Here is a 15,665-nt window from a genome sequence, read left to right as displayed (position 1 = left end):
TTACCGCCTTCTGCATTTGACCGGCAAGTCGTTCAGCCGCGTCGCGGCATGCCGGAATGATAATAGGCTTTATCTTTGTCAAAAGTAATAAAAATACTAATTAAAATCATTAAATTAAGACTTTTTAAGTGCACTAGTAAAGCAGAGAATGATCTTTGTAATAATGGCAACAGTGCATATCTCATCAGTTAAAGTAAGTATGTAATTTCGATTTTCGCCTCTCCTGAAATGAAATTAATTAATGCAATTCTCAAGGTGATCAAAAAAACTTTTTTATAGGTAAAAATGGTGAAACAAAAAAGTCAATAAAAAGATACTTTTATGTGCAACTGTCAAAAAAACCTCACTTTTTTTGCTTGATTTTGAGTCGTGAAATACCACATTTTTTATAGTAAAATAAAGCCTTGACAACGTAAAAATAGGACTTTTTTTACGGGTCATGATCTTGAATGAAATTAGCTTTTATTAGATAATTCGAACGCTCCTTATTAATATGTGATTACAAACATTGTTAATTATACATATAATAATACTGTAAAGATTCGATCGAAACCTTAATTTTGGTAATTTTTCACAGTTGCACACAAAATTTTGTATGCCACATGGCCGTAAACTATCTTTTTTTATTCGAATGATTATTTGGTTCGGCCCTCGCCTCGCCAAATAATATTCATTCTCATAAAAAAAATCCTAGTTCACGGCCTTGTAACATAAATAACTATTTTCTAGTTCTTTATTACATGGGTAACTAATTAGAACATGCAAACACCAGTCGCCAAACTAGATCCACTTATGACGGTTTAAAAAAAACTTGACTCAATTAAATATTGTAATTGTTTTGTTATTTTTGTTTCTAATTAATAAATTTCCTAACAAAGTCCATCATAATTTTTATTTATTGTATCGACGTAGTTTTTATGGCTATATATTATAGTCCTTAAAATGCAGTGTGTGCCTATAAATGATTGACGAATCAAGTTGGCTTTGAAATAATATCAACCTCTGAATGTGCCACTTTATAATTATGATACTGAATACTGATAACATAATAGTTACTTATGTATTAAAGGCATAATTAGGAGATTATGACATGAGGGAATGTTTAAAGGCCGAGGAACGAAGACTTTTAAATTCTCGAGGGTCATAATCAACAATTATGCCCGTGGTACATACAACGTTTTATTCTATTTTATAATTTCTAGAGGATTCAAACAAATATTTAGAAGGAAATCAACTAAAATTTGTGTCCATACAAGTTGTGTAGTGTGTTGTGTAGAAAGTTAGCTATTTTCATGTTGTTAAGGTTACTGCGTTTGTTTAAAAAACAATTCATTTTTCGAAGTGAACGTTTCTGAAGCAGAAGGCGTTTATTCAGAAGAAATTTTACAAGAATTTAAAAATTCTCAGAGAAAATTGATTTCCTATAAATCAAAGAATTTGTAATATGTATGTGAAAGAATATGATAAGTTTTGCTACCATTGTTTGAATAATTTAACCAACCGTTGCTTGCCAGATTTTGAACATATCTGTGCCATAAAAATCAATTTACACCCTCGTATAAAGATGATTACACAAGGCGACAAAAAAAAGTCATGTCGTGACAACTTGAGAAATTTTATATCATTTTGTTCATCTCAGTGAAACAAATCAAATGCACTAAAAAAAATTTCAAAATGTCCACACACTTTGAACTAAATAATTTTTTTTCTAATTTAAATGAATTTAAAATACTTTAACTTAAAAAAAAATCATTACTCAATAACTATTATGCCGATTTCCTTCAAATAAAGACCATTCTAAAGGGATGGACTTGCCCTTTAGAATGATATGCAAATTGAAATTGAATATTGTCAAACTTTTCTTCGAACAGTGTTCGAAAAAGTTCGAAATAAATCGAAGTAATCTAAGAAAAACCCTACGAGTAATTTTTTTTTCTTCGTCACCATCGTGTAGAGTATCTTTGTATTAGTAAGAATCCAAATTTTTAAAATAATATACCGAGTAGTTTTTGAGATATGATTTTTTGAAGTTAAGGTTTGCTATTCAGGTGCGCCAATAGGAGAAATGCATGTTAATCTTACTTAAAATTGCATTTTTATAAAAGTATTTGTTTTAAGACTCTTCTTTTGCTTAAAAATGGTCAATTGCACGTTCTTTGTTCTTATTAGAATAAACAAAAATTATTTGTTTACTTAAAACAAATAAAGAGTACCTGCGTACTAATTAAAGCAAATAAAGAGTTTTTTTGTTGTAAAAATGACCACTGATCATTGAGCAAAGAGGATCTAGAAGTTTAAGGCACGAGTCTTAAATAGAAGGGCAAATCTTTTTCAAATCAAATCACTTTCCATTCAGATTTCGACTTGTTTACTTTGTTCTAGCTTTCTGAACTTTTTTTGAAAATGTTCTGAGCAAATGCTTTCTCATCATTTTCGAGTGATGTTAAATGCAGAGAAAAAAGGTAAGATACCAGTAACATGGAAAAAGATGTTAAAAATATTTTATTTATAAAAATTTCGAAGTTATGAGAATTTAAATTTTGCACTTTGACTCTATTTATTCCTGTTGGAAAAATACTTTTAAAAATTTTTTTTGCTACAGCCTATTAGAAGAGGAAACAAGGAAGCAGTATCCTAAATTGTAACTCTGTTCAATGTTATTTGTAGCTTTTATTGGTAAAATTTCTGAGCTCTTGCTAAATAATTCTAAAAAAACTTATACAAGATCATCAGTATCATTAAATAAACATAAAAAAATGTCAAATGTCAAAAATTACATATCAAATTTTTTTGACAAATAAAAATTTTTAAACATTTTTTTCCATGTTCCTGGTATCGTATCTGACTTGAAATTTTTCTCTGGGGCACCAATTTTAAAGTAATGCTAAATCAATAAGTGTTGAATTAACTAACGTCCCTCAACATTTTTTAAATATTTTTCTCAATTAATTAATTTAATGCCAGAGATTAAATTGCAATTCCATTTAACATATTTCAACGTTGGAGATAAAAAAATGTATTTAACATTCTCTTAAAAAAAATTATTCTCTGCAACCCCTTGGCTGACCGTTTTGTTGTAAATGTAATGGTTTTCGATCCCTTTAAGTAAAGAGAATTATACGCAAATGTTAAACTTGGCCTGCAATTTTATATAATTAATTTAAAAATACTTTGCGAAGAAATATCCGGTATATTGTTGTCTGTGTTTAAAATTGACAAATGACAGTCCCTTCGGTCTTTTATAAGACCAATGCGCATGTTCATACACTTATTTCAGTACCTACGTGTCGAAACTAAATTTGCACGCGCAATTTCAGTACTGAAATTAAAGAGCTGTCTGACACGAGACTAATTTCAGTACCGAATTTAGTACTGAAATTGCGCGCGCAAATTTAGTATCGAAATTAGTTGAAGTTACTAAAAGTTCTGTATGACACGTAAGTACTGAAATAAGTCTATGAACATGCGCATTGATCTTGCTAAAGACCGAAGGGACTGCCAGTTGTCAATTTTAAGTACGGACAATAATATACCTAGACATTCAATTCCTAACCCTAAAAAAATATTACAGATATTACAGTATTCTTAAATGAGTTATATAAAATTTAAAGCCAAGTTTAACATTTGCGAATAATTCTTTTTAATTAAAGAGATTTACAACAAATACAGTCAAGGGGTTGTAGAGAATAAAATTTTCTTGAGGAAAATGGAGATTTATATCTCCAACCGTTTTTGAACGTTGAAATAGGCTAATAAAAAATGGAATTGCATTTTAATGTCTGGTAATAAAAAAAACTACCCTGTTTAGCCTTAAAAAATAAATATTTTGGAATTCTGTTATGTAACATGTATCTGAAATTCCATTTAATTGAGGAAACTATTTAAAAAATGTTAAAGGACGTTAATTAATTTACCACATATTGATTTAGCATTATTTTAAAATTGGTGATATTTTGTTATATTTATTTTTTGTTATATTTTTCATATTTTAGTTGACAAATTCTGCAATATTACTCTTTATTTTACAAAATCGGTTGGTTAAATTAAAAATTAGATTTTAGAGTGAATAATTAATAGAAAATGCATTTTGAAGATGAACTATTGATTTGAAAACATTAACAAATAATACCAGATTTTTGCAATAAATTGTTGATTTCTAAAATTTAGAATATTGTGGGGGACTTAATACGTTGATAACAGGGCGTGGTGGCATAAACACAATTTCAAAAAGTTACCCTTGAACATTTTTCTAGTTTTAGACAAAAGCTCGTAAAGCCTCCTAGTTATAATATATCTGTTTTTACATTCGAATATTTTAAATTTATGCTTTTAGTCAATGCGCATTTTTAGTGCGCAGTTTTAGCAAACTTTCATCCAAAAAATTAGAACAGGCTCTATTTTCTTGCATCCAAGCTAACTAAATTTGCGAGCGCAATTTCAGTACTGAAATTAGTCTCATGTCAGACAGTTGTCTTTTACAATTTATGACCCTTGCTAACCACTCTCGTGAACGCAGGTAAAGACTGAGTTTGACCCTGCCCAGGGTGTATTACTGGTTGCTTTTGAAAAAGAATAATAAATAAGTGCCGAAAACAGACTCGCCTTGAAAGGCGTCCGAACGAAGCAGTTTCCCATGTACTACATGAAAAAAGTCGTAAACAATCTTCGTTTATCTCCACCGAAGCGATACCAACCAAATAAATATTCCTATTGCAAAGTAAAAAAAGATAGCAGTGCGACTAGTGCGAGAAATGCTTGCACGCCGAAGATAACTGGGAAATAGTTATTATATCTAAAAGCTGTAAGTACAAAGTAGTATATTATAAGTTTTATATCAGTATTCAGCATCATATAAAGGGCACATTCACAAGTGAACATTATCTCAAAGCCAACTTGATCCCGCAATCATTTATATATGATTGTTGTAACATCGTTTTTGTCTTTGTCTGGCCTAATTACGAACGCAAAGTAGAAACAAACTCTTAAAAAACACCAGCCTCAGACACATTAATAAAACATTTTGTCTATCGAAAACTTATTTATTGAAATTCCATTTTTCATAACTTTCTACTTACTGAGTGACTGATTTTTATTTTTTTTTTGACTATTTAATTCTAACTAAAGTGCGTCATAGCCATCGATGTGTCCTTGTCAATTGTCATTGACGTCAAATGAAAAATTTATTTCTAATTTTTAAATAAAGTCTTCGTCCAAAAAGTTTAATACAAATGTTACAGAATTTTACAGAACTATTTTTTTTTAATAAGACAAGAAACAAAACTTGTTCGCAAAACAACATCAATACATTCCTTATGAACTTTGAACACAAATTATATCAATAAATAGAACACGACTCGATAATGGCAAATTAACCATTTATTAGTAGTACTTATACACACTTGTTAGTTGTTACTATTCTAATCTAATAATTATTTGTAACTGCATCTGTAATAAAACTATTTTTCTTAGTCTTTTCACTTCGAAATGGACTTACTTCGTGTGACTGCCGACGAAAGAGCTCAAATTTTGAAACTTTACGACGTCAACGATGCGCAATTAAAAGAAGACATTGAAATAATTAAAACTTGGAAGTCCAAACAACCCCATCTTCAGGGAGATTTAAGCGGTTAGTGCTATCCTGTTTTTCTCATAAACACTAATAAATACCCACACACAGATGATTTCCTCGAGAAACTATTACTTAAAAATAAATTTAGCATCGAAAGGTGTAAAGAAAAATTAGAAAATTATTATACACTTCGTGGGACAAATAAAGATTTGTTGGAAGGTTTTGAGAAAATTATACCGTCAAAAGAAGCACTGTAAGTAAAATGATATTACAGATTAATCAAAATAACAAAAAAAAATCTTTTATTTTAGAACTTTTTTGCCACTTCATAAACTAACGCCAAATTATGAACGTGTCGTCATCATGAAATTAATAAACCTAGATCCAAAATGCTACGACCTTACATCAGTTTGTAAATTTGCACTTGCCGTAAGTGAAATGATGTTACGGCACGATGGCAGTTTAGGAGTTCGACTACTTATAGATCAGACAGGTTTTACTTTAAGACATCTAGCGAGATGGAATCCAGTACATCTGTTAAGATTCTATAATTTGGCTGAAGTAATTTCTAATTAGAAGAAAAAAAAAAACATATTTTATTTTTGATTTTAGAAAGCTTATTCTCTGCGATTTTTTGGAATTGAATTCATTAATTATCCACAGTTTATTAACAAAGTTCTCGCTATCTTAAAAATGTTTCTTCGACCGAAAATTTACGACAGAGTATTAACATAGTATTACTTAAAATGTTTGATTTTTTACTTGATTTATTGTAGATAAGGTTGCATGAAAATTTAGAATCTTTATACAAGATAATCCCCAAAGAATGTTTACCAGTTGATTATGGAGGTACTAACAGTAAAATCTCTGATTTGTTAGGTAACAATTTTTGTTTTAATTTCATGTAAGTATATTAATTGCAGCTCACAATTTTCAGAAAAGTGGGACAAAGAAGTAGAAAAACAACAAACATTTTTACTAGATTGTTCAAACACTGTTGCAAATGAAGATTTACGTCCACCAGAATCACAAGAGAATGATTTATTTGGAACGGGTGGTACATTTAAAAAACTCTCCCTCGACTAAATATTTAAATTTTAAAACTAGAATATAGAAAAATACTACTAAAATTGACATCAACATCGATTATAACTGCACTTCAAATGTGAAATGCAAAAAATACTTGTTTAGTTAACAAAATTCAAGCAAAAAGGTTTGTGTAGTACCGTAAAACGGGGTTACTTTGACATAGTTTGAGAGGTTTTGTTAATATAACTTTTTTATTTGTTGCAATATTTTCTTGAAAAAATTAAACAAACTTAAAATTTTGCATCAAGCTCAGTTTTTCAAAAAAAAAATTTTGAAAATTTGTTGTCAAAGAAACCCTGACTTTGGGGCTATTTTGACAGTCTCCTTAATTACGTTGAAAATCAAAGTTATGCTAGCCTACGGAATACTTTGTCACCTTAAAACTAAAAATCTGTAATATATGATGTAAATAAACTTAATAAGTTAAGAGTGTGCGAGTTTGATAGGGAAAAAGTTCTAAGCGAAAATCGTGAGGAAAAAGAATGGATGAAAGAAGTGACGAGTGCAAGAAGAAAATTGGAAAAGAAAATCCGACAGCGATAACTGTAATAAATAATGTATATTATAAATAGCAAGTAGGACTGTAAAACCAAATAGGTAATAAAGACATTATTAGTAAAAAAAAACTTTATTAAACTCATTGAACACAAAACATAAAATATAGGTATATTTTATTTGTATTTTCTTAAAAAAAATGAAATAAGTCATTTTTGGTATGTTGTGGCTTTTATATGGCATAAAAATAAAATAAACTAAATTTTGGTAGGTACCTATACTGAAAATGAAACAAAATTAGTAGACCCATAACGTCTCAAAGTAACCCCGGATGTCAAAGTAACCCCATTTTACGGTAAATAAATAAAATGGTCATCTCATATTTGTTATTATAAAAGAGACAATAAAATGATAATTATATACTAAGGGAGAGAAAATTTTAATAATGAAAAGGATGCTACGAAATTGTTCTCTCACGTAGTTAAATTTTTATTTTCAGTACTAACACATTTGTTTAACCTTTCGTCAATGATAATGTAAAATAAAAAATCGAAACGAATTTAAGGTGTCTATAAAAACTAAGTAGATAGTTTTTTCATGACCGCGATCAATTCTCAAACAAATTGCGAGGCAAAACTGTAAGTAAATAAATTATTACACTTAGCACAGCACCTAATTTTCCAAGACTCGCATTTTAGTTCCATCACAATTACCTTCAATTTAATTGCGCTACCTTTGTTGCAGCAGTGGAACAAAGTAGTAAGATTTTTTCATTCGATATGTATGTAAGTTACTTGTAGCAAGGGGACGTAGCACGAAACAATTGGTAAAAATCGGTCGCACCGTTCGGCCGCAAAGACCAAAAATCAAAATTATATGCTTGAAGATACTATAAATAAATTCATTCAAATTAGTTAGCATGATGAAATATACCCTATTAAACAGTAAAATGTGATAAAATAAAAATAATAATGGGTACCGAACTTAAAAAAAATGCGCCCCAGACTCGAACCCGCGGCAACTATGATCTATAACGCAAACGTTAGGTTACTCGGATTTCCAACACCGTAAGGATGTTTTCCAAATAAGTTGGATAAGAAAAGTCGTGTGATGTTCACACCAGATTTTTATTAGGTTATGCTTAGAGTTTAAAATAAACGATTTTTTATAACTGTTTTCGATTAAAACTTTTAAATCGTCCAATGTCAAAGTTGACAGTTGACAGCGATTAGTGGACTTTTGTTGCCACTCATACTTATTGATGTTAGCGTTTTGCAGTCCTTATTAATAAAAACCGTGACCTTTTAAAACACATTTAGATTACCATAACATTAATACAAGACATAATAGGATTTAGTTATGCCAGCACAACGCCTCAAAATCACAGAGGAGGGTCCCCTTGTATAAGGTATTAAACTTTGCAAAAACGCCGAAACAGGACAATTTTGTTTTCGAGGGGGACATTTTTGACGTATTTTTTAAAACACCCCCAGTAACCCCCACGCACCCCAACTTTAAAAATTTTAATGGCACATCAAATGAAAGCTATTTTAAGAAGCTTTTGAAAACTTTTTATCAAAATTAAATCAGACCATCCATTCATGAAATACAAGGTGTTTTAATAAAAACGAACCAGAAAGAGTTTGCAAAAAAAACGAAACAGGTTAATTTTAACCTCTTAACTCAAAAATGTCAAATAGCACCAACCATTAGTGATACAAAAAATGAAAACACTTTTATTCACAATCACTAATGTAATATGCCGATTACTAACCTTCTTAAGGTTGGGAAACATGTCATTATTTCTCATGAAGAATAATAAATGTTACTCCTCTTGGGTGGTAATATGCAGGATTGCCAACGTTAAAATTACGAAAATACCGGGAATTTTTTCTTTCAAATTGTCAAGTTACGCATAATATTTTGCTAAATTAGTATTCAATTGCTTTTGTAGCAGTTTCTCTTACTTCTGGGGGAGTACACTGCTCCAGTTCGACGATTTTAAATCAGATTCACACATTATTTCAATATTTTCTTTGACATTTCTGAAATGTCAAAAATCAAACGCCATTTGGATGGCCTATCACGACCCTAACCGATTTTCAAACGTAACCCAAAATACATTCTCAGATACCACTATGCGTTAATTAATGATAACTATTTGAAATTTTTCAAAGATATAAACATAGATACCTGTGATAGCTTTGACAGTTTTTGAAAATTGGCGTTCTATAGTGTTCCTTTGACGGTACAGATTCACACAATCACAACAGTTTTGTGACTCGTACTGTATAATATTTTTATAATAAATAGTTTTTCCAAAAATCGTCTTTTTATTTAAATGTATAAACTCAAGAGTTTCTTTAACTACTTATTGCACTTACCTTGTGTAATAACGCCGTCGTGCTAATCCCCGCCAACCTCTCACTGATATTAACCAACTTCCTACAACTCCCATATCGATAATCGGCCCATCTGAGATACTCCTTTGGTAAATTCAACAAATTATTCGTCACATCCATAAGTACTCCACCAATTTGATTAACGGTCAAATACCTCAAATAATTTTCCATCGTTTCAACAGCAAAAACAATATCCATTTCATCTTTAAAATGCTCCATGGTCGATGTATAATTTTTAAAATGTTTAGCACTCTCGACAATACTCGAATTGACTTTCGAAAACTGCTCGAGTATTTTCGTCGTTTCGGACGTATACGAACAAGCTGAAGTGTTCAAATTCTCCCACTGTCCCTCCTCCGAACAAAAATACGAAGCTTTATGCAACGAAACGTCGTAAATCAAATTCGGGGATTCACACGGAACTGTCGCCGTGTAATTAACAACAGTTCGAGGCCACGTATACGTCCCTTTGTTGTTCGAAGTGACAGTAATCGGACAGTATTCAGTCTCATCCGAAATCACCACAATCGTAATGCCTTTCGAGTGATTCCCCTGCATTGAAAGCAACAAACAGGTCCAAATTCCCGTATGGTTTCTCTTCAATTTCGCTATTTGTAAAGTGCTAGCGACCAATCCGGTACTTTGCAAAAAATGATTCTCAATTGTAACGTCAGAGAAATACAATTTCGGGTCCGAATCTAACCAAGTCCATTCGATTTTCGAGCTCAGAGGTGAATCATATGTGTCTGATATGCTAGGGGCTGTGCATTGGAGTTTCAAAGGATCACCTTCGAAAACAACTTGATTGACAGATGGTTTCATTTCGATTATAGGGAAACCTTTGCTGAGAGCTTTCGATTTGCAGTGGATGTCTACACCAATTTTTAGTTTTCGAAGTGGAAGGTTTTTGAATGATGGTGGGGTGTTGCAAGTGGGATTTGAGAGAAGTTTTACCGATTCTTTTTGGCTCCAATCGAGAAGCCATAGAAGGCTGCAATCGCATGTTAGAGGGTTACTTGATATGTCTCTGGAAAAAAAATTGCAAATGAATTGACATTTTTTACATGATAAATAAAATGACTAAAAAATTACAAAATACAATTATTAGTTAAATGCCAAAATGAATATTCTTCTTAAATTACAAAATCGCATTATAAAAAAGTACAGAAATCCGTTAGAGTTCAAATCCAAAAATTTGTTCAAAAATAAAACCTGTTTTAGCTTCTTACTTAATAATAGTAAAAAAAAATTGAGAAAATGAAGAAGAAGGTTACTAAATTGTGTCAATAAATTTTTGCAACATCTATCCGACTGGGTTTTTGCTATATTTACTTTCTGTGCGTTATTAACCTTTTTCGTACGAAACTCGTTGTCTTTTCACCATCCTATCCATAAAATACTCGATGAGACGAAATAGGGCGAAAGTAAATTTGAGCATTTTGAGTTTTCGATGAAATGGTAAGTAAATGGAAAAGTAATTTAGTTTGATGAGTTCTATCACTGTTTAAATGTTCTAAATGCATTTAAATAACACGCTGTATAAACGTCGAGACTTTTCTATTACACACTTGCAACATCACAACTGCATTTTTTCACTTGAAATAGGTAACAAAAATTTGATTTCTGTGTAAAAGAATAATCTGCGTTACAACTACTCACAAATTTAGAGCTAAGAAACTCCATCGTTTGAAACAGAAAAAGCCTTGTGACAAGAGACAGATTGACAATAGAAAAGTACCGAGATATATAGGGTGTTTCGGCTAAACCCCACATTAGACGTATTGGGAGTTCTAACAGTGATATTTATCTAAAATGTTGACTATAGCCAAAATCGTTTAGATCCTACTGCGTTTTTGGATTACTCACATGATTTTGAAAGAGTTTTTATCAGACTTCCCTATACCTAAATTTAACTGTTTTTGAAATATTTACACTATTTTGAAATTTTTTTAATTTGCATTTAATTTCCTCTCCAAAACTCAATAACACTACCATTTTTAATTATTTTGAAATCGTATTTGGGCATATGAAAAAGAAAGGTTACAACTTTTTTTTTGTGTGTTTATAATTGGAAAAATAATTAAATTCAAATACCCGTAGCTGAATTTTTTCAAATAGATGGCCCCAATTTTTTCTTCACTAAATGAAAGAGAATTTAATTCTGCATCGATCTGTATCAACATCCCTATACCTAAATTTGATTATTTCCAAGTTATTTTGACTTTTTTTTTACAATTAAAGAAATTTATTATTATCCATGGTAGTTTTCGCATAGTTTGTCATGAAAATATTTCTCACTGAAAAAATGCAATGTTTTTTTCACAATTGTGTTATTTTTTTCGTAAATACAAATTAGATTTATTTAATCAAAATTTGAATACCTTTGGTATTCTATTTTTTTCTTATTTCTATTACAACCTATGCTAAAGTAGCTATGGCTAATGAATTTCTCACAATATCAAAAGAAGTTACTATATAGGGAATGTTAATACAGATCGAAGCAGAACTTAATTCTTCTCCATTTAGTGAAGAAAAAATTGGAGTGTTTCATTTAGAAAAATTGAGTTAAGAGTATTTGAAGTATTTGAGTATTTACATTTTGGCGGTTTTTCCAATTATGAATACACCAAAGGAAAAATCTAACGTTTCTCTCTCCAAATGCGGTTTCAACATAATAAAAAATTGTAGAGTTATCGATTTTTGAATAGGAAGATTCAAATCCAAATTTTTTTAAAAAGGTCTAAATATTTCGAAAACGGTTAAAGTTAAGTATAGGAAAGGCTAATGAAAACTCTCTCAAAATCAATTGAATAATCCAAAAACGCAATAAAAAACATAACTTTCTATTTAAAATAACAATGTTGATATCCACTTCCGGTGTAACAGGAAGTGCCGCCATCTTGAAAATATTTTCATTGAGCAAAACCTAACCGATTATGGCTATAAACAAAATTTTAGATAAATATCATTGTTAGAACTCCCAATACTTCTAATGTGGGATTTAGCCGGAACACCCTGTATTTGCGTGTGGTCATGCCAGTTGCCATTATTACAGTTTAAGAAAGTGCTAATAATTTGCTAATAATTGTATAACAAAAAGTACAAAATCAAGCGTTTTATGCTTTTAAACAATTTGCATTCAGAAAAAAGTTGAATTGTTAAAGACGAATTTTAGAAATATGTATTTCTTTTGTGGGTTGCAAATTTATTTTAGATACTTACTTACTGTAGTGAAAAGTTCAAATTTAATTTTGATGAAAAGCTTTTTTTGAATTAAAAATGTCATTCCTAATCTAAAAAACACTCTGCCAGAAGATAATTAAAAAAAAATAGTTTATTAATTTGTTTAGACTAAAACAAAGTTCAAAATCCAATAACTCCAAAAACCGTTTTCAATGAATTTAAGTCCTTTAAAATTTGTTTTAAAAATGTACTAGCTTCAGTTACAATATTTTTAGTTTAGAATTTTTTGGTCGGTATTTCTTAAAAGAGCAAACAGGCAAACAAAATTCAACAAGTCTAAATTTTGACATTTCATTTTGAAAACAAGCATTATTTTTTAACGAAATTTCTAGAGACAAAAACAAGTATTTAAACAAAATTTATGGCTTTGAAGACAAGCTTTCACCAATATTTTGACTTAGTGATTTCCGTTTAAAAACAGATATTCTAAGACAATTCATCCCGTTTCAAATCTACTAAGAAAATAGCAAAATTATAACTTCATTTTTGAGTGGGTCACACTTATAATTTTCTACATAAAAGACTCTGCGTTTTATTTGATCCTTAATGATTAGGGTCAATAAAATCCACTTTTTATAAACATCATACCATTTCAATCGCCTTACTGGAAACGTCGCAACTGCGTTTTTAGAGGTGAAATAGTTCAAAAACATTTGTTTTGTTTGTAAAAAAAATCTGAGTAACAACTGGACCTTACTGATAAATTTATACAGAGTGGTTATAAATGATTTTTATCTAGCCAGCTTTGGAATTTTTTGCATGTAACTTTATTTGTGCCGCTCTACTTTTTTGAAAGCTCTAGTTCTGTCATTAGTGTCACTTATTAATTAATAATAAAATGTTGTTAATTAAATTTTTATTGTTTCAACTAATTTCCAATAATAATTGATAATAATGTATACTTTGGAAGAAAACAAGTTCATAATTGAAGTCTATTTTCGAAATGGACGCTTAGTAAACGGCGATTTTTTAATTTTGAGTTACAACAATTAGGTACCCCTATTTTCGTAAGGCGGCATTTTTTATTTTACATGGAAAATTCACAACTGGATAGATAAAAATCATTTATAACCACTCTGTACCTAAAACACACCACTATTTTATACAGAAAAAACATTATGAAAAGTAACAAAATGGGTGATTGAAATGGCATGATATATTGATTAAAAACAGCACATTTTTTTAACTTACAATTGTTTCAAGCTCACGAGTGGATTAAACGTTCCTAAAGCAATGGTACTGATTTGATTCTGGCTCAACTTCAGACGTTCCAAACTTCCAAGCTTAGCAAAAGCCAACAACTGTATAGTTTTTATGTTGTTTCCTGATATGTCTAATCTTCTTAAATTTGGCAATTCGGTAAATTGGTTGTCTTGCAATTCCGTTAATCGGTTTTTACTTAAATCGCTGCAAAAAACACAAAACATTATTCCCAGTGAGGTAAACAAGACTTATCTTACAGTTTCTGTAGAGCTATTAATTGTACTTTTGGGAAGAAGGTGTCTAAGAGATTATTTGACAGATTGCTGAAAATAAAATTAATTAACAATTAATAGCCAAACCTTCAAACAGACTTACAATTGAACAATATCGTTGGCGATGTTAAGCAAATCAATTTCTTCAAAACTAAGAATTTTATTTTCAGGCTCGCCACAACGTAGCTTCAACTCGTCACGTTGATTTACTCTTTTGCACACACATTTAGCAGGACAAAGAGTGTCGTTGGCACCGACTACAATCGACAAAAGTAGACCTTTAATTAAAAAAAGAAGCATTTTTCTATTTCTTGAAGTATCACAATATTGGGCCACTTTCCGATGCGTTCGCTTTTCGAATCACCATTTTATCACTGAAAAGTCGTAGAAAAATATGTTATAATTCGATGAGGGCTTTTGTTGATGATGGAAACATTACCGGTCTATTTAAAACTGTTTATGGTAAATGTAAATAAAAACATTTCGGCGGCCATTTTACTGGTGATTTTTATCGAATTTGGGGCGAATGGAGTTTGCGCAGTTGATAAATGTCAATTGTCTAAATATAGGCAACACACTAATCAAATGTGATAAACTTAATTTCATCTCTAAAAAATATTTTTGAAATTAAAATTTTTAATAATTTTTAAAATAACAGCTTAGGACAGAAATTGATCGAATGCAGTAAAATGCAAATTAGGGTTTAAGGTGCGGGACACACATTGAAAATAATGTAAAGTCTGTTTTTTTTTTTAAATAGAAATGCCAAACAGTCTTAACGTTGGCATCACTAGTAAATTCATTCATGGTAATTTTAATAAAGGAAGTTGGCAGTTCCGGTTTTTTGAATTAATTTGAAAACAGTGTCATTAAACGTCAACACAAAAAATCGTCTAAGAAAATTTAGAGACGAAACACCAAAAAAGGAACAAATTCGGTACCGCTAACAGTTTTTCGAAATTTGGAAAGGAATAATTCGCAAGCAGGAAGTTAGAAAAAGGGCCCGTTCAAATGTAGACGCAATTTGTAATGCAGGTTTGCTAAACATTCTCAATTTTTAGCAAGAAATTGACAAAAATACAAAATAAACATGAATGAGAAAGAACCTTGGAAAGAACGCAATTAAATTAGTGTTTTGTGCATCGTTTTTGAGGAACGAGTTGAAAAAGTAACAATTTTGAAACTAAGGCTGAAGAAAAATTTATACAATGCATCAACTTTGAGCTCATTTCAATAAATTACACAAAATTTTATGCCAATCATCATAATACCCACTTGTATCTTTTGCTAAATAACTTTTTTCTGTATATACATCCTTTTTCTTCAAAGTTTTTGTAGGAAGAATCTTATTTTTATCCACAGCATTGTACTTACTTGCGGTGTGTTTCTGTC

General features: G+C 30.3%; 3 protein-coding genes across 6 annotated transcripts in view; 2 read left to right on the top strand and 1 right to left on the bottom strand.

Moving 5' to 3' along the window:
• Positions 1-7,284, top strand: part of LOC123010094 (alpha-tocopherol transfer protein-like) — a 38,842-nt gene extending 31,558 nt beyond the window's left edge. For all 3 annotated transcript variants that reach the window (XM_044406774.1, XM_044406776.1, XM_044406775.1), the window contains one exon: positions 6,631-7,284. In XM_044406774.1, the coding sequence (XP_044262709.1) occupies positions 6,631-6,655 (25 nt within the window). In that variant the 3' untranslated portion in view covers positions 6,656-7,284. The remainder of the gene's footprint in view (positions 1-6,630) is intronic.
• The window catches only part of LOC123010093 (adhesion G protein-coupled receptor A3), a 37,887-nt gene extending 23,042 nt beyond the window's left edge, over positions 1-14,845 (bottom strand). Inside the window, exons 1-5 of the mRNA XM_044406771.1 lie at positions 14,713-14,845; positions 14,377-14,647; positions 14,259-14,324; positions 13,990-14,205; positions 9,538-10,582 (exon numbers count right to left, since the gene is read on the bottom strand). Coding sequence (XP_044262706.1) covers positions 9,538-10,582; positions 13,990-14,205; positions 14,259-14,324; positions 14,377-14,573 — 1,524 coding nt within the window. The 5' untranslated portion in view covers positions 14,574-14,647; positions 14,713-14,845. The remainder of the gene's footprint in view (positions 1-9,537; positions 10,583-13,989; positions 14,206-14,258; positions 14,325-14,376; positions 14,648-14,712) is intronic.
• Positions 134-7,284, top strand: LOC123010096 (alpha-tocopherol transfer protein-like). 2 transcript variants are annotated; one of them, XM_044406779.1, is made up of 7 exons: positions 134-193; positions 5,470-5,626; positions 5,678-5,822; positions 5,881-6,130; positions 6,182-6,292; positions 6,346-6,448; positions 6,507-7,284. In XM_044406779.1, exons 1-7 carry the CDS (start codon positions 149-151, stop codon positions 6,653-6,655), a joined length of 960 nt encoding a protein of 319 aa, XP_044262714.1. In that variant the 5' UTR covers positions 134-148; the 3' UTR covers positions 6,656-7,284. The 2 variants fall into 2 exon arrangements, with proteins under 2 accessions (XP_044262714.1, XP_044262715.1); XM_044406780.1 differs by lacking the exon at positions 134-193 and adding an exon at positions 4,652-4,801.
• Positions 14,846-15,665: the final 820 nt, after the last annotated feature.

This window comes from Tribolium madens, unplaced genomic scaffold (assembly GCF_015345945.1).
Source record: "Tribolium madens isolate multiple individuals breed KSU strain unplaced genomic scaffold, Tmad_KSU_1.1 Scaffold_7;HRSCAF=85;Tcas5.2_LG10, whole genome shotgun sequence".
Taxonomy (NCBI): Eukaryota; Metazoa; Arthropoda; class Insecta; order Coleoptera; family Tenebrionidae; genus Tribolium; species Tribolium madens.
This window is presented reverse-complemented; position numbering and strand designations above follow the sequence as displayed.